Source organism: Pogoniulus pusillus, chromosome 30 (assembly GCF_015220805.1).
Source record: "Pogoniulus pusillus isolate bPogPus1 chromosome 30, bPogPus1.pri, whole genome shotgun sequence".
In the NCBI taxonomy this organism is placed as follows: Eukaryota; Metazoa; Chordata; class Aves; order Piciformes; family Lybiidae; genus Pogoniulus; species Pogoniulus pusillus.
Window position 1 is genome coordinate 13,466,904 of NC_087293.1, and position 27,426 is coordinate 13,494,329.

Sequence of the window (27,426 nt, forward strand, 5' to 3'; positions counted from 1 at the left end):
TTTTACTGTGCCTGAGCTTTCTATGACATCCCATGTGGAAGCTGGTGGCTGAGGTGCTTGCCCCAGTTGTGTCATTACAGAATTTGAGGTACTGGGATATGATTGCTATGTGAGGCTAAGCCTGATGGCTGACTCTTTTCCCCTCAAGATGGAAATTTTCTAAGCCAAAACCAATACTGAGCAGCAAGAAAAGTGTCTAGAGATGTGTGCTCAAAGACATTTTGCTTCTAGAATATTCTCCCAAGAGAGAGGAGTGGTTTCTACAACTCTCAGATCTAAAGTCAGAGTTCATCATCTTTATAATCAAATTACAGCTAGTAAAAACTGTGATACTGAGATGATGCTTGCATGAGTTTGTAGAGCTGGAAACAGATCAAAGGAGAAGCTCTATCCAGAGCAGTATCTGCTAATCACACTGCTTCATCTAATAAAGCTGTCGCTAGCTTCCTACCAGCAATGTCTGCCTGCAACATGGAAGAGAACCAGAGTGGTCATATTTATTTTAGAGCACCTGTGCTTGAAAAGTCCTTCCTCAAATGATGTACAATTCCAGGTATTTTATTCATGAGAATATGAAGTGGGAAAGAGAAGGTAGGCCACAAGGTATATGGAGCAAGACATAACAATATTCAGTGGAAACAAAATACTCGAGCAAATCCTCTTCTCAAAGTCTCTTTTCTTCCATCATGAAGATAAGTTCTGTCCATATATTACATTGATACTCTGCAGTCTGATGGATTCCTCCTCCATACCAGACTTTGTTACTTCTGACAGGGTCAGATGCAGACAGGATCCACAGATGAGAAACTGGTCTAAACTCTCTTGTTTTCTTGACAAACTTCATGAGAAAAGAACATATACTGTTTGGGGACTTTTCATCATTACCTTTTGAAGCTCTTTTTAGGGCCTTTAGGCTCTTCAGTATCTTTAAGAATTAACATCAAATTCACTTGGTTAAATAAAAGCACTAAGGTCACCTGTCATGCTGCCTTAGCATCCTAAAGATAGACTATTTCAGTAGCACTACTAAACCTCTTACATCTTCTTTCTTCTGTACACTGTCTTGCAAGTGCTCCTCTTTTGATGACAATGGCAGGGTATTTCAGCTGTGATTGCACAAAACTTTGTTTCCCAAATAAACCATCAAAACAGTGTTTGGGTCCTGGGCTTTCACTGAGAGCCCTGCAGAAAAGTGTCTCGTTCTTCTAGCTTTGGTAAAGGGATGTTACCTGACAGAAAACAAAAGGAAAGTTGTGTGAGATCAACTTTAAGTCATCTTACTAGTAGTACAACTTAGTAAAATTGCTTCTCCAGTTTCTTCTAAGTATATACAGGCAGCTTCAGCTTTCCTGAGGAAGTAAAGAAAGTTAAGACCTGTCTGACTGCCTGTAATTAGTTGTTCAACATGTGCTGTAACTTTGGAGTAAGATTAGCTTCTGTACTTCTTTTGGACTGGCAGATTGCAGACTCTTTTATACAGGTGGCTACAATGATCTATTTTAGTATATCCTTATGACTAGCAGGTATTTCTCAAAGTAGATGCAGCTACAGTGGGTTATATTCCTCAAGTTAATCCAAGCAAGAGTAAGAGATTTTTATAAGCAAGACAATACCTGGTGGGGCTACAAAATACTCCTCTACTTTCTCTCTGGCATTTTTCATCAGCTCTTTCATGCAGTTGCCTTCTGTAACATCATCATCTCTGAGATACAGACACCTGAAGAACAAAGATTATTAGCCTGTCATTAAGCTATTTGATAAAGTAGGAAGTATGCCTTAGCACTAAACGTGATTTTAATCTTAAATAAGCAGTAAGACAAGTAGTGTAGTATTATGAAACAACTAAGAATGATACTGACAGGTATTTGGGGATCAGTGCATGAAGGGGAGCTCATCCTTGCTGTGCTTACACATAAGGATCACAGGTGCTGCCATTCAGCACGACTTGGACAGGCTGGAGGATTGGGCAGGGTGAAATTTAATGACATTCATCAAGGACAAGTGTAGAGTCTTGCATGTGGGAAAGAACAACCCCAGGTTATCAGTATAGATTTGGGACTGATCTATTGGAAGGCAACAAAGGGGAAAAGGATTTGGGAGTCCTGGTTGATGGGACATTGATGATGAGCCAGCAATGTGCACTCGTGGACAGAAAGGTGGCTAGTAGGTTGAGAGAGGTTCTCCTGCCCCTCTGCTCTGCCCTGCCCTGGTGAGGCCACATCTGGAGTACTGTGTCCAGTTCTGGGCCTCCCAGTTCAAGAGGGACATAGAATTGCTTGAGAGAATCCAGAACAGAGCTACAAAGATGATGAAAGGAAGGGAACATCTCTCTTACAAGGAGAGATTAAGGGAGCTGAGGCTCTGCTGCTTGGAGAATAGGAGACTGGGAAGTGACCTCATTGGTATTTATCAATATGTAAAGGTGAGTGCCAGGAAGCTGGAGCCTGGCTCTGCTGGGTGATGCCTGATGACAGGACAAGGGCAATGGTGGAAGCTGAGGCATAGGAAGTTCCATGTAAACATGAGGAGGAATTTTTTTCCTGTGAGGGTGACAGAACCCTGGAACAGGCTGCCCAGGGGGGTTGTGGAGTCTCTACCTCTGGAGATATTCAAAACGCTACTCGCTTGGATGCATTCTGGTGTGATCTGGTGTAGGAGATCCTGCTCTGGCAAGGGGGGTTGGACTGGATTGGCTTTTGAGGTCCCTTTCAGCCCCTGACATTCTATGATTCCTTCCATGCAGAACTGTGGTTAAGACTTTTGTGTAAGCAAAAGGGCCAAATGCCCCTTGCACCCCATGCAGCATCCTCCCAGGGTGGTGGGAAGCAAGGGGTAAAAAACAAAGTTACAAAGGCAAAGAGTTTGATATGTTAACAGGTAAGAACGAAATTCATCACCTGTCCTCCAGGACTGAATCCATTGGTTCTACGCCATCGGTGTTCACTTCATGGAGCTGATCAGCAAACTGGATGGCTTTCTGCAGCCGCTCTACGCCCTCCGAATCACGGAAATCGACCAAGGCCAGGTGCTCCAAGTGAGCCAGCACCTCCACCGTCACTGTCTGCTGCGCAAGAGACACACACGCACACAAAAACAGAAGGGCAAAGCTGAGCACGTTCAATGCAGCGCTGCTAGCCGGTTCTAAATGCAAACTGGTTACACGGCAAGACTCCGAGCTTGCATTTGCTAAGACCCCTTGATTTCTTGTGCTTGCCTGGAAAACTAACTTTATTCGAACTCAAGTATTTCTTGTTCTGATCTCCCTCCTAGCCTCGGGCAAAACGCGACTGCCGCTCCTTCGGGCAGCTCACCCTGGGGCAGAGCGGGACTGGCAGAGCGGGGCTGGCAGGAAAGACGGCCTGGAGCCGTATTCCGGGGCAGTACCTGCCCCCCTCCCTTTTCTCCCTGGCGTTGCTCTACCTGCGGAGACGGCCGCTGCTCGCCGTGCTGCCACGCCGGGACAGGCGGGACAGGCCCGGGGGACGTGGCGGGCGCCATCAGCACGGCCCGGACAGGGGGGACCCGCAGTGGCAGCCGTCCCTCCCGGACCCCCCGGGTGACGCCGGGCACCGTGCGGAGCCAGCGGCCGAGCCACGGCGCCGGCATGGCTCGGTAACGGGGGCGCCCGGGGCGCCGCGCCTCGTCACTGCCCGCGCCGGAAGCGCGTCAGGGCGGCGGCGCTCGGCGCTGCGAGTGCGGGGCGGTGAGGGAGCCGTGCGGGGCGGTGAGGGAGCGGTGCGGGCCGCCGCCGCCATGAACAGCGTAGGCGAGGCTTGCACCGAGCTGAAGCGTGAGTACGACCAGTGCTTCAACCGCTGGTTCGCCGAGAAGTTCCTCAAAGGCGAGAGCTCCGGGGACCCCTGCGGGCAGCTCTTCAAGCGCTACCAGATCTGCGTGCAGGTGCGTGCGGAGGGCTCCCGCTGCCCGGGCTGACACCTGCGGGCTGGCTCCCGCTGCCCGGGCTGGCACCTGCGGGCCGGCTCCCGCTGCCCCGGCTATACAGCCCGGGCTGGTAGCTGCTGGCCGGCTCTTGCTCCCCAGGCTGCTGCCGCTGCTGTAGCACACGAGTGCCTTCGCTCCACTCTTACTTTTTTATCTCTGTTCGCTTTCTGCCCCGGGCGTTCTTCCACCGGGGTTATTTTCCGTACTGCTCTCTTGGTAGCCCCAGAGGAACCTCTCTGGCACTCCACGGTAGTGCTCTGACTTTTGTCTCCTGGTTCAGTCATCCACGCCATACTGTATTTTACAGCTATCTCGTGCTGATGCCATTAATGTAACTTACTGAGCCTGCCGCTTTAGAGACTCTCTTTAGATCTAGAGAGTCAGAGTGCTCACATGATAGGATCCGGGCTGTAGCTCAGCCTGAGCTCTCAGTCCAGACGTGAACAACTCTCACTGAATCTTTGTCCAAACCACTCTTCATGACTACTTTTTCTGGATCATGTTTTGTGCCACAGGTCACATCACTTAGCCCTACAAAGATGTATTGAGTTCCATTTTTCTGTTTTCAGAAAGCAATCAAGGAAAAGGACATACCCATTGAAGGCCTGGAGTTTATGGGCCCAAACAAAGGAAAAACTGAGAACTCCTCCTGACCTCATCTGGATGGGTGGAATCACTAATATGGGCCTTTGGACTAGATGACATCAGCAGGCATGCAGCTGGATGCAACCCAGATCACACCTTTATTAAGCTGTGTTCTGGCAAGCAGGAAGTCTCTGCTTGTAAAAACAAATGGCAACCATAAAGCAACACAAAAAGGGGGGGGGGAAAGGGCATAAGAAAGACTGGATCATGCAGTAATCCAACACGGAGTTGTGGTGGTGGTGGTTTAGCATCTGATCGCATGAAAAGCCATTTGAACTAACTTCCTATTGAATGTACTCTAACGGGAGAATGCTTACTAGACTGGGCTGGCACAGTGGTTGCTTTGTGACTGATTTTTCTTGCTTATTTATATAACACTTGAAACTGTTAAAAAGCAGTATGAAGGAGGTTGATTTAATCTGTCTTGTCTCTCTGCTGCTGAATTTTGGTGGAAGAAGTTTCCTTTATGATAATGCTGAGAGGCTAAAACAAGTTGTATCAGCAGCAGAGATGATGTAAAAGCATTCTATTGGACCTGCAATAACTCAACTGAAATAGATGTAACCAGCCTCTATTCTGTTCAAGTAGATAACTGTGCAGTAGAATCTGACTGTGACTTCTAGGAGGGATAGGGTGGCCTGAAGCAGAAGCTGAAGTGGACACAGCGCAGAGGCAACTTCTTCAGAACTTACCTGAGGTACTGAAACAATCCTGATCTGGAATTCCCTCCTCTTTAACATTATCTGTTCCTGGAGTAGAAGTGGAGTACAGTCTTGGCTGTACTTTCCACACTACCACAAAGCACCAGGCTGGCCACAGTCACTGCCACACTTCTGCTTGTGGTAGTTGAAGCCTGTGTTGAATGAGGGAAACATTGGGATGAAGCTTGACAGCTGCTAGCATTAAATGCCTCAGCTGTTGCTTCGGGATCTCACCTGCTCTCCAAGCTGCTCCTGAACTCCATGTACTTACACTAACAAAAGCAAAGGGAAGATATTTGTGCTAGCTTGTTAAACTGCATCAACTGAAAAAAGTGTTTGGAGGCAAGACAGCAGGATCCACCCTGTCCAATAGCCCTGTGAGCACTGTGGCAGGGGAGGAGACTTCTCTCGATCCTCCTAGAGGGATAAGGAAAAGCTGTCCTCTTACTACACCAACAGAGGTGAAATATTATGGCCTAGGGATGAAAGAGAAATCAAATTCCTAGTTCTAGAATTGCAGTGAGGAGAGGTAGGGCAGTGTCAGTACAGGGATTACATGTGGCACTGGAAAAGCAAGTGTTAAACTGCTGGGTCACTCAGGTGTAAATAAAGGTAAGGTAAAGGTATAAGAGCACAGTAAACAGCAGTTTTGGGGACTTTGAAGTATACAGCTTTTTTCATGTTTGTTTAGGGTTTTTTGTTGCTTTTCTATGATCTTTGTGCAAGAATAAACATAGTGGTTTTGTCAGCTTTAAACCCAACTGTACCCATCAGTGCCTTTTTCTGTGCTGTTAACACAGAAAAGCTTATTTTAGCAGGCATTTTAATAGCAAATAGATTGCACTGAAATGTGCAGAAGGGCATTTTGCAGCTCCCACTTTGAGATTCCACCTGCCATCCCCCACTCCTTTCAGCAGCAAGATACCAAGTCAGCTGCTGCATTGTCCCTTTTGGAAAACAGTATTGCTGACAGCCAAGACAAGGAGCTCTCTTTCATACCACACAAATACAGAGTTGCAGAAGGCACTGGAAAATGGTTCATGTGCAGAGGAGAAAAACTTGAAAATTAAAGTACTAGAATAAACTCAGGGCTTTAGAGTTTGCAATTAATCATGGAAGATAATTAAGCTCTTCTGGGTTAAGAAGTTTCTGACACAGTATGTAATATAGATGTATGCAATGGAGCAGAAGTTGTGTTTTCATTGTTAGCACCTGTAATGAGGCTTTGTACATGTGCTGTACTAGACTGGTACTTCATGAAAAACATTGTGAGCAACATATACACAAACAGCATAGAAAGTTTGAGAGATGAACATTATGAAGCACACAGAGCTTCATTAAGTATCTTTGCTGCCACTTCCTCTCTAGAAGCTAGAAGAAATTTGCCTTTGTGAGTTAGTAAATGTTGTAACTGGAGAATGTTTAGCCTGATACCTGCTCATCTGCTGCAAGCTGTGGGTTCACAGTGATCAGTTAAACCAGACATGATTAATAAACTGAGTAATATCTTGTGCTGTGTGTCTCTGCTGTTGATGTCATCAGGTACAGGAGCAGGTATTAACAGGCAGTCAAACCTCTCTGCTTCTATGCTGTATCCTGTGGGAAGCCTCAGTGTCTTGAAGAACTTCTAAGGACTCAGATTAACAAAAAAGTCATATCCTAAATTCAAGTTCAGAGTTGTTTATTTAGAGGACCTCTACACAAGCACAGACAGAGGCCACAAGGCCATTCGACTTCATTGTAGAAGGAATGTTGTTTCTTAGATGACAGTTCCCTAAATAGTGGCACCCACACAACATTGTGATGCAGGACAGGAAGAGCCAAAGTTCTGCTTGTGGTCAGGATCTTTAATCTTCATAACCAGTTGGGAGAGCATTAACGTGGGGGTTGTGGAATAGAGTTTTGACGCCATCACCCCAGGGAAAACGCTGTTAAGAGAAAAAGAATCAAGTAAGCTAGGGGCAGCTGAGTGATCTGTATAGCACAGGGCATCAACAGCAAGATGGACTCAAGAGTACTCAGACAATAGGCTAACAAATTAAGCAAGTTGGCATCTGTTCCTGGGCTCTTGCAAAATAGTCCATCTTAGCTAGAAGCCACCGTCTCCAGACAAAATCATCTTTGCTCTTACTCAAACATCAACTGTACTATACTATGGAACCTCTTCTCTGTTGGGTTTTAGATCTGCATTAGTTTAGGGCTTGTGAATACCACCGGTTCTTCATCTGCATTGTGAGAACTCTTCTGCTTCTCAGAAACACAGCCATGAGTTAAGATCATGGCTACATATGCAGCACCTCACATAAAAGACAAGAAAACACGAGATGCTGTAGTTCTCAGATGAAACTGTACAATAATAAAGAAAAAGAGGGCTTAAAAAAAAGGCAGAGGGAAGTACCTTGGTTCTGATCCGGAGATGAGCATAAGGAATGAACTCGGGTCTCTCGTGCTCCTCCTGTGCTTTCAGGTAGCAGTTCAGCATGCAAACAGCAACACCGGGCAGAGCCACAACGAAGGTTAACATCTTCCACAGGCGGGCTAATAGGAAACATTACATGAAATAGAATACTCCCCACTTTATCAACGTCAGTGACCTGAGAGCACATTACATGCAATTAAAGAGGAATTGTGCTCCATGGCCCTTGTCAGAGCACAAAGTCTCCCCTTCCCGTTTCTAAAAGGGAGAGCTCCTCTCTCTCGGGGGCTCCTGGGCTCACGGCCCAAGCCGCAGCTCCCCCAGGGCAGCTCACTGCCCTCCGCCGGAACCTGCCGAGCGCCCCAGCTCTGCAGCGCAGCCCCGCTGGAAGCAAAGGGCAGCGGCTGTCAAGGGCAGCGGCGCACCGCCCGCGGGCCCCAGCTACTCCCGCGCTCCGAAGATCCCCCTTATACCTCCGCCACCCTCGTGGGCCGCAGCCGCCATGCCCCGCCCCGGCTGCGAGCGCGGGGTGGCGGCGCCGAGCAGCAGCCGAGAGACCTTCCCGAGCGCCGCCATCGCCTCCGCGTCCCCGGGCGACCCACCGGAAGTGGCAGGGACGGCGGCCGGCAGGGGACACGGCGGCTGCGCGCGCCGCCACTCGCGCACGCGCACCGCGCTGCCGCCGCGCGCCTGACCTTGAGCGCCGCGCGCTGCGGGCGCCGTGCTGCGCGTGCGCGGCTGTGAGGGGCGGGCGCGAGCGGCCGCGAGTGACGTGCGGGGGTGGGGAGGGGCAGGGAGATAAAGGCGGCAGGGAGGGGCAGGGCTGCCTTGGGCGGCTGCGGGGCTGTGGGGTCGGGCGGGTGTGGGACAGCGCGGCCGAAACGCTCCCCGAGCGGGGTGCAGCGAGAGCCGGAACGGCCACGAGGGGAGCCGAGCGAAGGAGGTCGGTCCCCTGGAGGGGCCTGTGGCGGTGCCATGGGGCTGTCAGGCTTGGCCACAGAAAGGGCTTTGCAGCGGGGCGGCTGTGGCGGCTGGCAGCGGTGCGTGCGGGTCTGATTGAAGGGCTGCGCGGGGTGAGACCTGTGCAGCCGCACAGCTCTGCAGAACCGAAGGAAGCGCCATGGACAGAGAAAGTTGAGAGAGGAGGTCTCCAGCTGTGCATAGCTGTGAGTGCGTTTCAGAGGCTGTACTCAGTGTAGGTGACCTAGGAGACAGCCCTGGTATTCTCTGCGGAGCTTCCTGCCTGCGAAGCGATTGCACAGCTGTGTTTGACTTTCTTCTATGCAAGAGCAGAGAAGAGCTGTTAGGTTAACATGGCTTTTTCACAGTGGGGACCAACCCCATCACTGGCATACAAACCCTGTTTCAGTGGTGACAGTAATGGCATATAGTTTTGTAGCCACTGATGTGTTTTTAATGATGCGGACTCTTTGGATGACTCTGCTGAAACTATTTCAGCATCATTTGGGTGAGCACAAGATCTGGAAAATCACAGTTTCAAAATACCTAGCCCTTATTCTTTATTGGAGCCTGGTGGTTTGACCTTTGGTAGGTGGAAAATACATGTTCAAACACTTTAAAACCCAGCAGTGAAATGTGAGGGTGCGTGTAGAGGCTGAAACAGAATGGGAAAGCAGAGCAAAAGCTTTCCCAGAGCTTTCAGGAGGAGGTGCTGGTGAGGTTTGGTCTGTCAGGGAATGATATGAAGGAGTTCTGTTATCATTGTATCAAGATGCATTGGGATGTTTTTGTTATATGAAGCAGTTAACAGTGCAAGATGGAAGGGGAGGTGCAAGAGGTCAGTCCTGATTTGAGATTATGTAATGACACAGTGCTGCTTTGGCACAGGGTAACTTTTCACCTTGGTCCCACAAAACAGAGCACTTTTCTGTCCAAGCATGTAGCATGGCTGAGGTGCCATGACAGCTTGGTTGGTTAGATGGTGGGAAGCTGTGTTTGCTGCTGGAGACTGTGATTCATTTCCCCTTTTTCACCAGGAGCAGGGCTTGTGTCCAGGCTTGCTGTGTAGCATGTTAGGAATGCTAAGATGGCCAAGATCTTGGAAGGCTGTTGTGAAGCATACCCTGACCTTAAATTATTGCTCAGTTGTATGTTTACTATATCTTTACAGTGTGAAGTGTTAAATAGAATAATATAATCAAACAGGTTGGAAGAGACTTCCAAGATCTAGCTCTATCCAGTCAACTAGACCATGGCACTAAGTGCCCCATCCAGTCTTTTCTTGAACACCTCCAGGGATGGCAACTCCACCACCTCCCTGGACAGCCCATTCCAATGCAAATCACTCTCTCTGGGAAGAACTTCTTCCTAGACCTCCCCAGCACAACTTGAGACTGTGTCCCCTTGTTCTGTTGCAGGTTGCCTGGCAGAAGAGACCAACCCCACCTGGATACAGCCTCCCTTCAGGTAGTTGTAGACAGAAATGAGGTTTACCCTGAGCTTCCTCTTCCTCAGGCTGCACACCCCCAGCTCCCTCAGCCTCTCCTCCCAGGGCTGTGCTCCAGGCCCCTCACCAGCTTCATTGCTCTCCTCTGGACATGTTCTAGTACCTTAACATCTTTCTTGAATTGAGTGCCCCAGAACTGCACACAGCACTGAAGGTGTGGCCTGACCAGTGCTGAGTACAGGGGAAGAATAACTCCCCTTGTCCTGCTGGCCACACTGCTCCTGACTTGGTGTCATCTGCAAACTTACTGATGATGGACTCAATCTTTGGTTTCTCTGTTATCTTTGTTATTTAAATCATAGTTGCCTCTCCCATTAACTTGGATTCATATTGTTTCCTTTAATACTTTTAAAAAAAGTCTTGCTTCCATACTGAAAGGAGAAGTCATTACTTTGTGACAGTGTGTGTACCCACAGGAGAGTTTTGTCTCCATTGATGTGGCACACTTTGTACAGTGCAGATCTGAGACCGTTGTGGCTCATCACGTGCACCTACGTTAGCTTGACTGGATGAGGTTGGGAATGTTATGTCATTAATTTGGAATGGAAGTAGGAAAAGGCAGAGCTATGCTTTCAGGAATGTGTGCAATTGAAACGAAGTTCCTGTGCTGAGTAAAGTAATGTATTGGCCTCTTCTCCCAAGGAACAACAGTACAAGAGGTGATGGCCTTAGGCTGTGCCAAGGGAAGTTCAGATTGGACATTAGGAAGCTTTTGTTGTTGTTTTTTTAGTGAAAGAGTGGTGAGGTGTTGGAGCAGTTTGGTGGTGGAGTCACCATCTCTGGAGGTGCTAAAAAAACAAGTAGATGTGGCACATCATGACATGGTCCTAAGTCTTGAAGGTGCTGGGCAGAAGATTGAGCTTGATTATCTTTGAGTTTTTTTCCAGCCTCAGTGGTTCCGTGATTAAGTTTTTGTCTACACTGGAGGTAGATTTTTGCCTTTCTCCACCTTTATCATTTGGATTCAGACTTATGAGACATTTGAAAATTTGTGTGTGAATTTTCTTGGGAGAAGAAGATAGGAGAATTCTTTTGTGTAATACTTGTGGAAAACAAGATTAAATTGTGTGTCCTAAAGCAAATAATGGTGATTTTTATAGCAGGAGTTACATAAACAAAACTACTCTTGTTTGTAGCAGAAAGAACTGTAAGCAACAGACACTAGTATTTACAAAGGAAAGAGAAAAATACTAGCAAACCAAGAAATAAATTTATATTTGGGATGAGGAAAGATGTTCTCTAAAGTGAAAATAATTTGAGCTGTGCTGCTGCAGTAGCCTGAAAAGCCTGTGCAGGTGTTCAGTAGGAGATAGGAGCAAGCAAGGTGTGATTCTCTCTTGTTCTCCCTGCCTTTCACTTCTCTGCCTGGAGGATGGTCATAGTACGTAGCAGTGATGACTCTCAGCACAGTTGACCAAGGTTAAAAGAAGTTCCTTCTTTCTTCTTCCATCCATGGAGCACCAGGCAGTTGACAGAAATGGGGTTCAGGTCTGTCCTGAACCTCCATAGGGTGGCAGCTTCACTGCAGTCTGAGTTATGCTGATTTTAAATGAGACTTTCTTTGGCTTTATGATCCCAACAGTTGTGATTAATCTCTGTTAGCTGTGTCAGGAGTCTAATGGATGTGATTCACTGCTTCTTGGTGACACAAAGGATCCCTGTGAAAAATTTCTCGTTGAGATAAGACAGCCAGGTCTTTGAAGAAACCCAGTGGTATTGAAAGGCATTGTGAAGGACGTTTTGATGTAGCTGCACGGAATATGTTTAACTGTGCAGTAAGTAACAGCTGCTGTCACTGTGGTGATTGCAGTCATCCTGACAGCATGTGTTTTCACAAAGGTGTGAGAGAAATATCGGTGGCTGAACAGACAGAGCTGTCTGGGTTATTGGCCTGTGGCATGGGAACCCCTCCTGCACTCGCTGGTCTGCACTGCTGCCTTGCAGAAGGGTCTTGGTGTGAGTTTCCTCAGAGCTGCCTGTTTGAGGGGATAACATTTGAACTAGAAACTAGCTTGTCACATTTAAAACTGCAGCCTTAAATCCAGCCTTTTGAGGAAGCTTCAACAAATATATTGTTCCACAAGGTCCAGTAGCCTGGGGGAGCCTTCTGGGTGTGGAAACGCTACAAAGTTAGCGCTAATACAAGGAAAGGGAGGTGGGAGTAAGTGCTGGTAGCACTTGGAGAAGGCTGCCTTTAGTGTGGTGCTGGGACGGGATGCAGTCAGGCCAGAACTCCTATAGCCTGACTCGGCTGCCCAGGAAAGGTCTCCCGCTGGGTTTGCAGCACCCGGTTTGAACACTTCGGATCATTTCACTGATCAGTTCAGCAAAACTGGCATGATTGCAGCAAGCTGGCGTTCAGCAGAAGTGAAGCTGACTCACTAAGCTGAAGATGAATGTTTGCAGCATGAAATCAAGCTTGGGTTTGTGTCTATTTGGCACAGCAGTGCCTGTGAAGGCATGAAGTTGTAACCTTCAGGTATTGACCCTAACTAAAGCACAGTGATGTTTGAGATAGGGAGGTTCCACTGTCAAGAGTCAAAGGCCATTTCCCAAAGACTCTCTTTCTTATTTTCTCTAGCTACAGTGGTGGCCATCGAGGAGAAGGGGCCAGGGGCAGCACCGCAGCAGGCTGTGCTGCGCCGAAGCCCTGGGTCTGGCCAGCCGCGGCCGCAGGCTGCCGGAGCAGTGCCGGCCGGGCCCGCCTGGTGGCAAACTGCTGTCGCTGGAAGCGCCTCTCCGCCCAGGAGCTATAGGGACAGCAGGCAGGCTCCCCGGGATTTCACTGTAATCTCAGCTCTTCTGCATTTTCAAGTTTTCAGGGACCTGCTCATCCCTTCCCTCTCGAATAGCAACGTTTCCTCCTTCGGATAGTATCTTATCAAACGCCGAGTCCGTGCCGCAGTGCTGGCGTTTTGTGTCTCGAACTTCAGAGAGTTTCTCGGGGATTCTTCATCTTCTCCCTGTTGTCCTGGAACTGCAGAAATCAATATTCTGCCATCTGTAAATCCTTTGTTCCCCTTTTCACCAGGGCTTTATCAGCTTGGTAAGGGAGGGAGGGAGGGGGGAAGAGGGCGTTGAGAGAGCCATTGTCCCTGCTCTCGAGAATGATCTGGAAGTACTATGCAAATCTTCATTTGAAGACCCTGGGAACTGGGGGAGGGCTTTAGCTGCGAGCTCGGTAGGAGGGGAGCTCTGCAGCCTTGCTCACGCACTCCTGCTTAGTTGCAAGTTGCTGGGAAGACTTTTTTGAACTAGCAGCAGAGACATTTTGCTCTTTGTGCACCTCTGTGAGGCTTTGCGCTCCTTATGGCTCTGGCTTTGTGCTGCTGTTCTGCGTGCTTCTCCGTGTTTGCATGAGAATTGGGTAGACGAGAGATCTAAGAGCTGTGATTAACAGTGATGAAGGCGGAACGATGCAGGGTGCAGCACCCCTCTGGCCTCCCCACCTCTCACCCTGCAGTCTCCCACCAAGCGGCGGTGCAGCTCCAGTGGTGCCAGTGCAGTATATGGTGTGGAGCACCGACACAGTTTCAGTGAACAAATGATTCTACTAGTTGGGAGTAGTGGAGTGAAATAGTTTTGCACTTCTCAAATTATCACGTTGTTGCCAGGTCTTAAAAAGCGTCCTCTTACAGGGACGAAGCCTGACAGATCTGGACCTTCTTTCTGAAACCTTGTGGTCTGACCCGGCTGAGCTCCGAGCTCTCTGTCACCTGTTTTGTATTAGGGCAGGGTCACACTAACTGCCAGTTTCCTGTAGGCTGTGTAGGGTCCTTCTCAGGCCTCATGGAAGGGGAATATTCTGCCTGCGCAAGCACATGGGCGAGCAGGGCAACGGGGGAGGGAGAGCGCAGATTCATATCTGGGCGGTTTTGTGTTTATAAGCTCCCATAAAGGCAGTCAGAGTCTTTCGGATTTTCTGACCTTTGTTGTTTATTTTTTCAAACCTTGAGGGGTTTTGCATTGCAATGGACAAAAAATCTCTTTCAAACAGTGACAGCTCTGGAAAATACACCACTGTTTTCTCTGTCCTGGGCAGCTGAGAAGGTGCAGTCCTTTAAAAATCTCCGTCAGAGCCCTGGGAAACATGCCACGAAGCCCAACTCTCTGTTACCTGCCTCGTTATACCCAAAGCAGTGGTGTTTTGTTCTGCAAGCACTTTGCTGCTTTGTAGAGGGATAAGTGCACCACCAGCATGCTCTCATATGCACCACTGGGTCTAGCTCTGCTCTTTTTTCCGTGTGTAACTCGAGTGACAGCTGACTCAGGTGAGCATCCCCTGGAACGGTGCTAGCTGGAAGGCAGCCTAGAGATGCCGTTTCTCTCCTGCAAGGGTTCTCACTACCTGTGTAGCTGCTTTGCTGAGTACACTTGTTTGCACTGGGCTGCTGTGTGAATGCACATTCTTCTCGCCCACTCTTCACATATGCATGCAAACACACGGGCATTCTCGAGTGCACACATCCATTCCCTTTCTCTCACATACATTTGTGCACATACACAGACCTTTTTGAAAGCTCCTGTTTTCAGAAAGGTTTTATTTATAGGTCCTGCCTGCTTGTGAATGTGAAAGGGAGAAAGCCCCTCAGAGGGTTCCTTTCATGTGTAAATCAGCCTAGGCTGAGAGCATTGGGGTCACTGAGAGGAGGATTTCACTCTTAATTACTCAGAGAGAAAGCAGGCAGGGGACTTTCTCAAACTAATAGGGTTGTTCTCTATTGGGGAAAGCAGCTTGAGACGCCCAAGTTCCTCTTGCATCAGACTTCGGGCTCTGATTCACAGGCCTCTTCTGCCAGTAGCAAGAGCCGGTGGCTGTGTGACACCGGGAACAAAAAGTTCAGCTTCCAAAACTGCTTACTTATTAAAGATGGTTATGTTCGTTCTGATAATTGGGTGTTCTTTTGAGACCAGTGGAAGAACTGACCTAGTTTGCTTTATTTTTTTTTGCCACTTTATTGAGAATTTGTTAGCCTGTACTGTGACTCCATCTGAGGAACACAACATTCTAGACCTGACAGCTCCCACCTCTCTGCCAAGCAGGAAAACGTTATTGTCTAGAGATTAGTCCAGTGAGCAAAGCTCTGAACTTGGACTTAAAAACCAGCACTGGATTCCCAGTTCAGCTGCTGAATGCCTTTATGACCTTAGCTGCGAAATGTTGTAATCTTATCTCTAGGATGGGGTTGTTAAGAACAAAAGTCAACAAGGGTTGTGATACCTTGGCATTCACAGCCTTACTACCGAAAGTTAGCGTGGGTGATGAGCGTTCCCTGGAGTGGGATGCAAGCACAGGATTCCCCTGCTGAAGTAGCATTGTCATCTTCTATCCCCTGACACGCAGCTGAGTCTGGAAATCGCTGCAGAGCCAGGAACGCTCCAGTCGCACCCCAATCCCAAGCTGCTCCGCTCTCCCCAGGAGCTGCGGGACCTGCTTGTACTGCCACACGCTGTTACAAAGTGCGGCTGTCAGTGGTTGCAGGGAAGAGATCTGTGTCGTCAATTGCACGCACACAAGTGTATTTTTTAGCTTTAGCTGACTCAGTTAATTCACATCCTCTCCTTTCTATCTCCTTTTCACGTGGCCTCTGCTTTTCTGCATAGGAAATGGATGCTTTGAGGGCTGAATACTCCCAGCCTGCGCACAACAGCCCCCCCCGCCCCCGAGCTCTGATAGAGGATTCCTGAAGCTGCCTTAGTTTGCTTGCCTGGGAAGACAGAAGTTTTAGTCCTGGAGCACCTGTTTGAGGAGGCTCACAGTGGCGGGGCCATTCGGCAGATGAGGTCAGCAGTCTGAAGTGTCTGCAGAGGTCAGAGAGAAATGAATGGGTCATTTCTTTTGCAAATGAAGAGCTGCAGCCTGGAGCAGCCTTAGCAGAGCCCAGCATGTGGGTCCAGGCTGTTCCTTTTATGGGCTGATGGAAATGGGGCCCAAAAGGACTTCCATGATAGAGTTCTGTCACAGCCTTTGTTATCTTTGCCTCCTGCAGCATATACTGGGCACAGAATATGGATTGGGGGTTATCCTGGCTACTAGCACAGTCGAGAGGATGAAGGCTTTATGGCTATATGGAAAAACCTAGGGTTGCAGGGTATCCTTATTGACATTCCACAAGGAAAATCTCAGGTTAAGACATAGGACACATGTTTCTTTCTGCTTTAGTGCCCCTTCTACCCAGCCTACACTGAAATGAGTAAATCCAAGGGCTGCTTTAAAATAACATAGGTTAACTGAGTAACAGCTTGGCCTCTCTTCTTCATTCTGGTGGTAAAATGTCAGTTGCTTCAAGAAAGACGTAAGAAATGCCTTCTGCCCCACTTTTTTCTGTACAAAACTGAAGAATAGCAGTGCACTTCTAAAGCATTTTGAGGCTAGAGTGCTTTATATATGCAAAATGTTGTTGTTAGAAGCAGGGTCTGTCAGAGAAATCTTCTAGCACAATAGGGTTACTTTCTGTGAGTTGTTGATTTAGAAGTAATTTCATGTCATATAAACAATGTCAGTTCTGTCCTGCCACTTGCTCTTTTGCTTCTTTGCAGATCACCAGGGAACTTCTTTTGCTGTGACATTGTAATGGGAGGTGGAGACACCTCGAGGAGAAGGTCGAAACAGACAACAGCAATTACAGTCAGTAGCACCTGTGACTGGAGAAAATCTTGCCTCAATTGCAGGTCTGTGTGTGATCTGTGCGCGTCAGCTTTCCGATGTACGGGGCTTCAAATAAGGCAGGAGGTGAAAATAACTGTTCTGTTTGTGGAGCTCTAAGGACAGCTTCCTATTATTATTGTCTTTTCACTGTCTCAGAGTAGGGCAGGGTGAGGAGTTTAAGGGGAAGGCAGCTAAGGTTGGAGTAACTGTAGTTGGAGCTCTTCCTCACTGCTGGGAGAAGCATCATAAGCACTTGTCTTGGTTGTAGCTGTGACAAGCAGCTAGAAGTCAGAACAGTCCTAGGACTGCCAGAACTTGCACTAAAGAGAAAAATAAACTAGGTTTAGACTTTACACAGCCTCTGCTATATGTGAAAGATTGGGGGGTTGTATGATTTTTAGCTCCATTTTCCTTTAAAAACTTTGGGCAGGACTCTCCACCCTTCAGGTCTGTTCTGATGAGTTTTAGATGCCTGCCATGGAGCACAGCCACTCTCAGGAGGTTTCAGAAAGACTACATAAAATCATAACTTGCCAGGCATGATCTTTATTTCCTAGAAGTGTCAAATATATTTACATAACTTTGTGTAAGAAAGACTGCAGGAGAAGATGAGTGTTTCTGAGGGCTCGTGTTTGAGGTAAGGCTGAGGTTAGCCATGGAGCCTGTGTCCAGGCAGTAATTTGACAACAGACATGGACACACAGTAATGCAGCCTCTGGAAATCATAGGAGCCTGCTGAGTTATTGTGAGCTGGAGGAGCTTTTCTGTTTGTGGGCACATGGATCTGCCTGCCTCACATTGTGCAGACATAACTAAGACATAAAGGAGGCTGGCAAATTGCAGAACACTGATGGAAGAAGGAAGAGGGGGCTGAAGAAGACAAGTTTAGAGTTCATAGACAAAGGGCTCAAGCCTAGTTGTGAATTCCTAGCAGGTAGTTGGTCTTTAAATGAAAGCATTTTCCAGGTAAGGTACTGATTTAATGTGGGAATTGGATAGATATCTGCAGAGGAGTTTGTGCTCTGTTTGTTGCAGTGTGATTGCAGGAGATGTTAACAGAGAAAGCAGATTTCCACCAAGGTGTTGATTTGCTCATGTACCTAAACCATGCAGGGCAGGCAATACAGATGACCACACAAAATGAGACACAGATGATGCAATGTGGAATGGGCATATAATGTCCCCACAGGTTATGACTGGTTCTAAGTAAGATCTATAACATGCTTTCCTTCTGGCAGTGCCCCACTGTATCATCAGCATCACCACTGCATTATCCAGGGCCTTGCATCAGCTGTGCTTTGCTGTTCCTGACTGCTTGGCTGTCAACAACAGTGGCTATGGTCAAACTGCATGTCCATGCTGTGCCCATCACCAAACTGATTAACAGAGGCATTCCACAGGGCATGGTCAGCAGCTCCTCTCTAGTGTTCCTCCTTTTTGTGCCTGTCAGAACTATGAGGGAATGTAACAGGCCCTGCACAGCAGGTTGGTAGGCAGTTCCCCTCCACTTTGCCCAGCATCGTAGCCCTAGCTGATCCATATGGTTGTAGCACTTTGAGATTGGGCTCTCATTTTGCACTTAGAGGTGTGACTAGTAGGTCAAGAGAGGTTCTCCTGCCCCTCTACTCTGCCCTGGTGAGGCCACATCTGGAGTACTGTGTCCAGTTCTGGACCCCCCAGTTCAAGAAGGACATAGAACTATTTGAGAGAGTCCAGCACAGAGCCACAAAAATGATGAAGGGAATGGAACATCTCTGCCTTGAGGAGAGCCTGAGGAGCTGGGGCTGTGCTGCTTGGAGAAGAGGAAACTGAGAGTTGACCTCATCAGTGTTTATCAATATGTAAAGGTGAGTGCCAGGAGGCTGGAGCCAGGCTCTGCTGGGTGATGCCCAGAGGCAGCACAAGGGGCAATGGTGGAAGCTGAGGCATAGGAAGTTTCATGTAAACATGAGGAGGAATTTTTTTCCCTGTGAGGGTGCCAGAACCCTGGAACAGGCTGCCCAGGGGGATTGTGGAGTCTCCCTCTCTGGAGATATTCAAAACCCACCTGGACATGTTTCTGTGTGATCTGGTATAGGTGACCCTGCTCTGGCAGGGGGGTTGGACTGGATTGGCTTTTGAGGTCCTTTCCAGCCCCTGACGTTCTGTGATTCTGTGATTTAGAATTTAATTTAAAAAAAAAAAAAAAGAAAAAGAAACTTTTAAAAGCCTTTTCTCAAGCCTTGAACCATTCTGGTGCTGAAGCTTTGTGAACTGATTGCTAAGGACTCACAAGCTGCTGATAAATGAGTACCACAACTAGCTGCATGGTTGGCTGTTCCTGTAAATCATTGGACTCTTCATAAATTTCATTCTAGGCTTTTCCTTAAAAGCCCTCTCCCAAACTGGACACAAGACAATGGACACCAGCAGGCACAGCTCCCAGTGACTAGGATATTGTCACATATCCAAAAGCCTGGTGGGAGGAGCAGACATTAGGTCTGAATTCATCCTGGCAGGGAGAATCAGAGGAAAAGAAGGTCAGCAGCAGCTCCAAGGAAACGGCTTTGGTTTAAAATGTTTCATTAGAGTTTTCACACTGGAAATACAAAGTACAGGAATACAATTGCTTGGCAGAGGAACCACACTCAATCCTGTATACATTCAGTACTCTATAGAGAGAGAGACAAAATTCACCTCTGGCTATCTCAGCAAAATTAGGAGGCCCTCTTGTAAATGTGAGTTTTCACCAAAACAGCTTCTGTAATCTGGAGATGGAATTTTTTATCAATACTGATACAAAATGTTATTTTTTCCAGTAGGCTGTTGCTGTAGTGCAGCCACACAGCCTTTGCAGTGCAGACCAGCTTTATCTAAGCAGTACATCATTGTCAGCCCAGCTGGGAACACTGCTGGGATGCTCACCTCATATTGTTTCCCTCCCCCTCTATGTCCATCTTTTGATTTTTTTCCTGCTGTAACTCAATCAGATAATCACAGCTGCCCTTTTCCAAAGGGTTAGTCTTCCCTCAGTTGATTTCAGAAGCTCCTTTTTTGAAGGTACTTCTCACCTGCCACTGAGGAACTTTGTTTCCTCAGGATGTTTTTAGGTCCTCATGCAGGCAGGCTTGAGAGCTTGGACAGGTTGGGAGCTGTGAGATCTAGCCAGGCTTGTGGCAAATGTCACCAGTGAAGAGGCAAAAACTGGGATGCTAGCATGCCTCATTTGCTTTCTTCTTCTGGGATATGGCTTGGGTAAAGAACTGTGCAGTTGAAATGTCACAGAAGAATATGTGGTGTGTTTGTTTTGTTTTTAGTGGAAGCCAGAATTAGTTTATTTTATTATTATTATTTTGGGTGGTTTGGGGGTTGAGTTTGTTTTGGGTTTTTTTTCAGGATTAAGTTATAGGTGAAAAACTTGGAGCAATTTTGTTGTTGCATCCCAGTGGCAGTTTTAAATTTACTCTGAATCAGAAAGATGTCTTTTCCCAGCACAATGGCAGAACAAAAGCACACAATGACCCTGTAAAGGTCGTTCCTGACCAGACCCTGAAACAGCTTCAAGTACAGATACTCATCCTTGAGCACTGCCAACCCCTGTGGCATGTTTGTATCCAGGTTCTTTTGTCAACAGATCAAACAGTTCGGATGTTCTGCACTGCCTGTGCTGGGCAGTGTGTTGTCAGTGCCCCGGGTGCACCAGCTTACTCTGCAACCTCTTCCCCCAGTCCTACAGCTGTGGTTGCCTGTGATGAAGGTCTGCTCTGGTATAGTGGAGTGTAACCTAGGATCAGAATACTTTGAATAGAGCTGCATGCCAAAGAGCTGAGAAGCCTGCTGGGGCCTCCTTGCTTCCCTTGGGAGCCACAGCACAGAGCTGCCCTTGTCCTCAGTCCTCGTCTAAGGTTGGCAGTAGGTGTGTCTGTGCCTGGCTGTGGACCTTTCCTGACCCTGACTTGACTTTGTGACTTGGCCTCAGACCTGGTTCATCTCTATGGGCTTGTCTGGCTGTCAGTGAGCTCCTGGCTAAATGAGGTTATTGTTGCCAAATCCACTCCTCTCTTCTCTCCTGATCACCCTGCCACTGTTCCTCTTTACACTGCTGGCCTCACTGTCAGCCTAGCTCACCTTTGCTTCTGGTGCTCCCCAAGCTCTCTGGCATTGACCACAGCCTTTTGGACACAGCATCTCCATCTGCCTGAGAGGCCAGAGAGCAAATGGGCAGCGATATGAGAGGCACTGTGGCATCTTGTTGATCTATTGCTACACAGATAAGAAAGATGTGGCATCAGCTTTGCCTCTTCATTTCCCGCTTTCTGAGAAGACAAACCAAAAATGGATTGTGTTGGCAGGAGCTGGGACCGCCAAGGAGCAGCCGGCAGGAGGAGCCCTCTAAACATTGCAGGCAGAGCTGCATGTTTCAAGGGCATCGTTTTAGATCTTTCTTGGGACTTCCTTGCAGCAGCAGAAGATAGAGGCAGCTTCGTGGTATTGCAACTGAGCAGCTCTAGTGATCTTTCCCTTTCCTTTTCCTTCTTGCACCATGATGCCGTTCTCTGACATTTCAGAAACTTAAGGTGTTCCTGAAGACGTTGGGGATTCTTTCTGGTCTTTGGAAGGAGCCAAGTGTTTTATTTTATAAGCAAGCTGGTATAAGAATTTATGGATCTTAACCACAGAGTAAAGAATTCCGAAGCAATGCTTACCTTTGCATAGAAAGATATCCTGGATTCTGCATGACCTCTGAGGGAACCTGTAAGCAAAAAGCTCCAAACTGTATCAGTATCACTCTACATAGTGGTCTGACAGAGTGATTCCAATAGTTCTGCCTCCTTGTATGCAGCTCATCGTTTCCTACTGTAAGAAACAGGTAGGGAGGACAGTTGCTCTTTTGCACAGCACTGTGCTCTCATTAGTTAGATGCAGAGTATCACCCAGCTTCTCAAGGCCTATCCTGCAGCCCTAAATTTCCTGTGCCCCATGGCTGTGCCTCTGCACCACCTCTGTAAAATAATGAAGATTATTTTTTCCCTTTTCCTTGGTGAACTCTTTACTTCTGTCAGCCTGGCCCTCATTTACTTCTCTAGATGGGAACTAGATGCCTCCTGGTCTTGAATGTTGCTGTAATAATTATTTTGATTTTGAATGTGCCAGAAACTATTCTAATGCATATCAGTGTAAATGAAGTCAATAGAGAGTCTTCAAATTTATCCTGGTGTTCAAGAGAATGGAATTCATGCACTTCAATTTACAGCTTATTAAGTGATCAGAATTAATGAACTTGCAACAACCTTTTTCTGTTCTTGTTTACATATTTTCTTCCTATTCACTCCTAATGTAGGTGATTAGGAGAAGCAGAGAGTTGAAAAGGCAGTGTGTGGGTCAGATATGTCCCATGGAGCACAGCATTGTGCTTCAGCCTTTAATCATATTTGCAGAGCTGCTGTGTAGAAATGGCACCTTCTGACTCAGTCGATGCACAGAAACTCAGTGTGGTCTTCAGAATCCTCTCTGCATTCTGAAAGCTAGGGAAATACTTGTACTAAGGAACAGGGAAGGTGTTCTTCAGACTCAGTGGAGTTTAATAGATATAGAACAATTATTTCTTTTTTTTTCTTCAGAGTAGTTTTTCAGTGTAGTACTTTATTTCAGTCTGGAGGTTGGAAGTAACACAGAACATCAGAGCCACCTTTCCTTCTGAGATTTGGAAGTCACTTGGGATGTCTCCAAGAAAACCTCACATAAACCCTCTTTTACCCAAGGCTAACTGAAGGTTATCCCCCTGTGGCTTGTTCAATTCAAGGTTGGAATGACAAAAGGTTCCCTTTGACTTTCATAATGTTGGAGGCTGAACTTGTGGGGCTTGAGTGCTCTTCTGCGCGTTGTTTCTGACTTCATGGAACAGGACAACTTCTTAATGCTCCATCTGATCAACTGCAAATATTTCAGAGAATTCCTGATATTAGTGAGAGAGAGGACACCTCTGATTTGTGAAAATACTAGGAAATCAAAAAAGGGGAAAATTAAGGGGCCAGCAGTAATTTAGATACTGCTGCGTTTGTAAATGTAGGGACTGGGTGGTAGCACTCGCATACCAATACCTTTATCTCATCTCTGCCTATCACTCTAGAAAAGTTATCGTGTGAGCACAGTGAAAGATCTGTTGCCAGATAAATACAGGGCTTGTGTGCAACCTCTGCAGAACTGGAGGAGAATGAAGATCTGAAGTTAGTAGGAAAAAGGACAGGGATGCACAGCAACTCTGATATCAGGGAGTTGAAAGTATCGCACTACAGCAGTAACTGTGCACAGAAATCCTGATGGGAACCCTTATGGAACCCATTTACTCAGGGAAAGGTGGTAGATGGGACATTAAAATGCTATTGTGGCAGAGAATGAGGGATTCCTAAAGAGGGAAATCTTGGGATTGCAGCAACCCATACACAAACTGCCTGGGGGCACACGTGTGCCCCAGGCATTGTAGGGGAAGCTGAGATGTTTGGAAAGGTGGCAGTATGAGGCGTTTGTGCAGGGGAGAAGCGCAGCTTATGGAGTAAATCCCTGTATGAGAGAGCAAAATCTTCAAAGGAGCAGCTGTAGGTAGTGAACTACCCTCAAGAAGTGAGAAAGGGAGGGCAGGCCAGACACCTCCACTGAGCAGCTATGCTGACAGCGCTGCTGCGAGTGAGGAGGGAAAGGCTGTTTCAAACCATGTGGGCTAGTTCTGGGTGATGTAGGACTTGCTGAAAACCAGGGAAAGTGGTTGGCAACTCAGGCAGGCTGAAGCAGAGCCACACAAGCACTTAACTGTGAACTTGGTTCCTGCAGAACAGCTGAAACAGCCTGCCTGGCTTCTCTTCTCTGTGCTGGTACATCTCAGGGGCTAGTGGGCAGTCCCTGTGCGTGAAAGTACCATGGCGGATAGTCTCTGGAAGCTGAGGCATGACAAATTCCTAGTACCTTTTACATCTTTTTGCTTATGAACTTGCATAGCAATGTTAAAAGATGAGAAACCTTTAGAGGAAAGAGTAGTGAAGTGATAGTGGACTCACTCTGAGGGTTTGTAAGAACAGGAGGAGGAGAGCCCATGGTTGCATCTGAGGAAGGTAGAGCATGCTGGATTCACAGGACTCAGCTTTAAGTACAACTGTCTTAACAATTCCAGTTGAAAACCAAACTTGTCTCAATACATGTTTCAAGAACTGCTCTTTTCTGAATCTGCTAGGTTTTTTCTTCTTCCTTTCTCAGTGCTGAGTGTCCAAGCCCACAGGGCAATAGCTTCCCAACCCTGCTAGTATTTCCAAGTTCTGTTTCTTTAAGAAATTCATAAAACTTGTCACAATAGCCCTGTAAAGCTCTTTCTGCTGCACTATCTAATCCAAAGTAGTTTGTATCAGATTTATGTCCTGGCAGCTCGGTGATAAACTTGGACTCTACCACATTACAAACACAAAAGATTACTTAAGGTTGTTGTTATTGAGTTTGAAGGACTCTCTTGTTTCATGGAGTCCACACCCTCGTACCAGGGTTGTGGTCTCCAATGGCTTTGCACCTAGGCAGCCTGGAGCAAAGACATTTCCACCAGCAACAATTCAATATGTGGGTAGACTCAACATCATCTCTGTATTAAAACTGTGTATGTCAGAAAGCACAGTAAAGCATTGTGGTCTGGCATTTTGACCCAAAGGCCCTTGAGATGTAAATGTTAGGTTTCTTCTCTCTCACCTAAGTCCCCTTAAACCTGATGTCTCAATTCACATGGCTTCCTTGAAACCCTGCACTGACCTTGTGAATTCCTAGAAAAGGACAATTACGCAGAAAATTATCAGACTCTCGACTCCCCCAGTGTGAGGCCTTGCAAACTTGAGCCTGAAAACATAAAAGACTGAAACTATGATGTCAGTCACACCCTCAACACAAAGATTATAGGTGTAACCAGAGGAGGAATTCATCACAAAATCTCTCTGATCTGAAATCAAGCAGAACTCTGGAAACAGCTGCCAAATACCCAGGGCCAGAGACCTCTCATCCTGGGGCCAGTTCTCGTTATCCGGTCCTCTGAAGCCTGTTCTAACCTCAATTTATGGAAGGAGGAAAGATTACTGACATCTGTTGTAGAAGTTGGAGTGGTCTATTTGGTTTTTTCTCTGTTTAAATTAATCTACATTGGCTGAAGGGGTAGTAGTTTTTCCTACTATGACTCTGGGAGGAAAATACTTTTACTATCTCTGTGCTTCCTAGTGAGTCAAGTTCACCTTATGACACCAGGTGTAGCCTTGGGGTTGCAACTAACAGTGGCTGCCATCATTAATAGGAGAGGGGTCTGTACTGCCTAACTGCTCCTGGAGCAAAAGATCAGTTTAATCATTAATTCATCTTTGTCTGGGGAAAGATTATATATTACCTGTGTGGGACCATGCAGCTTGGTCTCTATTGTTTCTGTGACCATCACTGGTTTGTGTATTCGTTTGGTGTTCTGATTCTGCTGGTATTTGGTAAAGCATTCGTGGAATTTGGGAGTTTTCTTCTGTTGTTAGATCCTAAACACATGACTCTCCAGCTCAGTAGGACTCTGGCTGAGGGTCACTCTGCACTGCTGTAAGACCTGTTGGAAGTCCACGCATGCAAAGACAGCAGCTGAATAGAGCAGGGACGAGCAGAGGACACAGTGAACTTCTCAGCTGGCTTCTTGTTTCCAGCCGTATGCTCTGTACTGTCGTGTTCTGCTGCGAGAATCCTTCAGTTCTTCTTCCCTTTGGGTCTTTAATGCTAGCAGATGGAAATCCAGCTCAGCTTTCAAAAACTCAGAATAATTTACTCAGAACAAAACTGTTGGGTCTGAGAGCTGGTTCCTTCTCTCTCTTTCTTCTTTTCCCTCTGCAAACTGCCTTTCAGAGACAAAGTTTCTAATTCTAATTGTTGGGTCTGAGAGCTGGTTCCATCTTTGTCTCCTTTTCTCTCTGCAAACTGCCTTTCAGAGACAGAGTTTCTAATTCTAATTGTTGGGTCTGAGAGCTGGTTCCTTCTCTCTCTGTCTCCTTTTCTCTCTGCAAACTGCCTTTCAGAGACAAAGTTTCTAATTACAGGTCAGGGAGGCAGGTTTAATCACACAGCAGAGCCCTTGATGCAGCATTAGAGTGTTATTTATACACCTGAATTAATAGGGATGCAGCATTTCAGTTGAGAAGAATAAAGTGGTTTTCAATTTCACTCTTTTTATGTGAAACAAACCACATCAGATTCACCCAGCTTTTTGACCTAAATAATTGGGATTCTGAGAACTAACAAGTAACTGCTGTGCAGAGCTGGAGCAGAAAGAAGCAAGAACAGAGAGGTGCTCACATAGCTGCAGAACAACAGAAGCAGGGTGTATCAGAAAAAGCTGGGAAGCACAGGTCCAGCTCTCCATCCCCAGGAAGGCTTTTGGAGGGTGGTAGTGTCCACAGAAACTGAAGGGCAGTCTGCAGCATGCCGGCATCCACTCAGATACCTCCAAATATTGTAGTTCTTCTAATGCCAAGTATAGGAGAGGTAGAGATGAAACCTGAAGCCTGTGAGGAGTCCCTTGTACTCTATGCTGCAGGGAATGGGATCCCTGCACTGTCAGCACTTACAGTCACCATCAGCTTTTCCTGGAGGTATTAGTTCTGTAGCAGTGAGGAATGAGTGAGGAGTTCTGGACAGGATTGTTCCTGTAGTGCTGTGAGCTGCAATGTGACTTCAGACAGTACAGAGATGATCTTTCTCTGCTGTTCTGGATATGAAACTCACAGTCTCTGTGGACTTTCATCCAGTTTTATCTCTGTCTATAGCTTGTGTAGTTTGGCTTCATGTTTGACTTTTGCTTGGAAAGTCTGTGAAAATTTCTAGGACCTTTGTGGGGTTTTTTTAGGGTTAAATAATGGAAGATCTGTGCCTGTGCATTCAGTTCTCTGCGCTGAGATCCTGATACCTGCAGCCATTGTTCAGACTGCAGCAGGAAACTCAACACTAGGCTACTCCTTCCAACAGCAGTCCTCCTGGTTGTGGTACATGGTATGAAGCTCACTGTGACCTGCCAAACCTACATATCTGCCATGTGAAAATCCTGGAGTGACAGAGAAATGGGGCTGTCATGTTTCAAAATAGCTGAAGTGTAGGTTCTGTGGGTATGAGGCAAAGCACAGCAGCCAGGTCTTATGCTCAGTATGTGAGACTTGGCATGGCCTTGAACTCCTGGAAGCTGAATTTTACTGTGAATGGTAGATTTCTAGAAGCTTTACTTAGCAGTCTCTAAGCTAAGCTAAGAGACAGATGAATGCAATGTAGTCAATAGCTATATGATATATTACTTGAAGCAAAAAAGGTTATCTGCTTTTCTAAGTTTACTTTCAATCCCATGATAATTTTGTTTAGTATAGCTAGACTGTGAACCTTGTTCTCTTGTATGCCTGCAAATCATTACCACAGTGCTGGAGCAGTATGTGCAGGGAATAGAAACTCATCTACTGAGTACAGTGTCACAGTGCTCTGGCCACTGGATCTGTCAGGACTGGCCTCCAGCAGTGTGTCATGATCCAAAGCTGGGATGCAAGCTGGATGGAAACTCAGTTTCAAAGAGCAGGTCACCAGCCTGAGAGAGCAAGAA

The 27,426-nt window shown here is 47.0% G+C and overlaps 3 protein-coding genes and 1 long non-coding RNA gene across 5 annotated transcripts; 2 read left to right on the forward strand and 2 right to left on the reverse strand.

The window, feature by feature from the left end:
* Positions 1-542: 542 nt before the first annotated feature.
* GATC (glutamyl-tRNA amidotransferase subunit C) lies at positions 543-3,649 on the reverse strand. Of its 2 annotated transcripts, none has more exons than XM_064169020.1 (4): positions 3,421-3,649; positions 2,898-3,061; positions 1,614-1,717; positions 543-1,229 (listed from the first exon to the last, which is right to left on the reverse strand). In XM_064169020.1, the coding sequence occupies exons 1-4, from the start codon at positions 3,604-3,606 to the stop codon at positions 1,171-1,173; spliced, it is 513 nt and encodes a 170-aa protein (XP_064025090.1). In that variant the 5' UTR covers positions 3,607-3,649; the 3' UTR covers positions 543-1,170. The 2 variants fall into 2 exon arrangements, with proteins under 2 accessions (XP_064025090.1, XP_064025089.1); XM_064169019.1 differs by having other exon boundaries at positions 2,898-3,064.
* TRIAP1 (TP53 regulated inhibitor of apoptosis 1) lies at positions 3,618-6,799 on the forward strand. Its single transcript, XM_064169023.1, has 2 exons — positions 3,618-3,900; positions 4,512-6,799. Exons 1-2 carry the CDS (start codon positions 3,754-3,756, stop codon positions 4,593-4,595), a joined length of 231 nt encoding a protein of 76 aa, XP_064025093.1. The 5' UTR covers positions 3,618-3,753; the 3' UTR covers positions 4,596-6,799.
* Positions 6,800-6,952: 153 nt separating this feature from the next.
* LOC135189048 (cytochrome c oxidase subunit 6A1, mitochondrial) lies at positions 6,953-8,300 on the reverse strand. The gene is made up of 3 exons (XM_064169021.1): positions 8,178-8,300; positions 7,687-7,826; positions 6,953-7,216 (listed from the first exon to the last, which is right to left on the reverse strand). The coding sequence occupies exons 1-3, from the start codon at positions 8,278-8,280 to the stop codon at positions 7,136-7,138; spliced, it is 324 nt and encodes a 107-aa protein (XP_064025091.1). The 5' UTR covers positions 8,281-8,300; the 3' UTR covers positions 6,953-7,135.
* Positions 8,301-8,575: 275 nt separating this feature from the next.
* LOC135188781 (uncharacterized) lies at positions 8,576-17,173 on the forward strand. The gene is made up of 3 exons (XR_010307831.1): positions 8,576-8,870; positions 15,776-15,955; positions 16,712-17,173. It is a non-coding gene; the product is annotated as an uncharacterized LOC135188781 (long non-coding RNA).
* Positions 17,174-27,426: the final 10,253 nt, after the last annotated feature.

Excerpts from the sequence above, each read along its gene's own strand:
- GATC (XM_064169019.1), bottom strand. The coding sequence starts at position 3,606 with ATGCCGGCGCCGTGGCTCGGCCGCTGGCTCCGCACGGTGCCCGGCGTC. Across the intron at positions 1,718-2,897 it reads GATTCAGTCCTGGAGGACAG|GTGTCTGTATCTCAGAGATG; the intron begins GTGATGAATTTC and ends TTTGTTCTTCAG. Across the intron at positions 1,230-1,613 it reads GTATTTTGTAGCCCCACCAG|GTAACATCCCTTTACCAAAG; the intron begins GTATTGTCTTGC and ends GTTTTCTGTCAG.
- TRIAP1 (XM_064169023.1), top strand. The coding sequence starts at position 3,754 with ATGAACAGCGTAGGCGAGGCTTGCACCGAGCTGAAGCGTGAGTACGAC. Across the intron at positions 3,901-4,511 it reads GCTACCAGATCTGCGTGCAG|AAAGCAATCAAGGAAAAGGA; the intron begins GTGCGTGCGGAG and ends TTCTGTTTTCAG.
- LOC135189048 (XM_064169021.1), bottom strand. The coding sequence starts at position 8,280 with ATGGCGGCGCTCGGGAAGGTCTCTCGGCTGCTGCTCGGCGCCGCCACC. Across the intron at positions 7,827-8,177 it reads GGCCCACGAGGGTGGCGGAG|CCCGCCTGTGGAAGATGTTA; the intron begins GTATAAGGGGGA and ends GTTTCCTATTAG. Across the intron at positions 7,217-7,686 it reads ATCTCCGGATCAGAACCAAG|CGTTTTCCCTGGGGTGATGG; the intron begins GTACTTCCCTCT and ends TTCTCTTAACAG.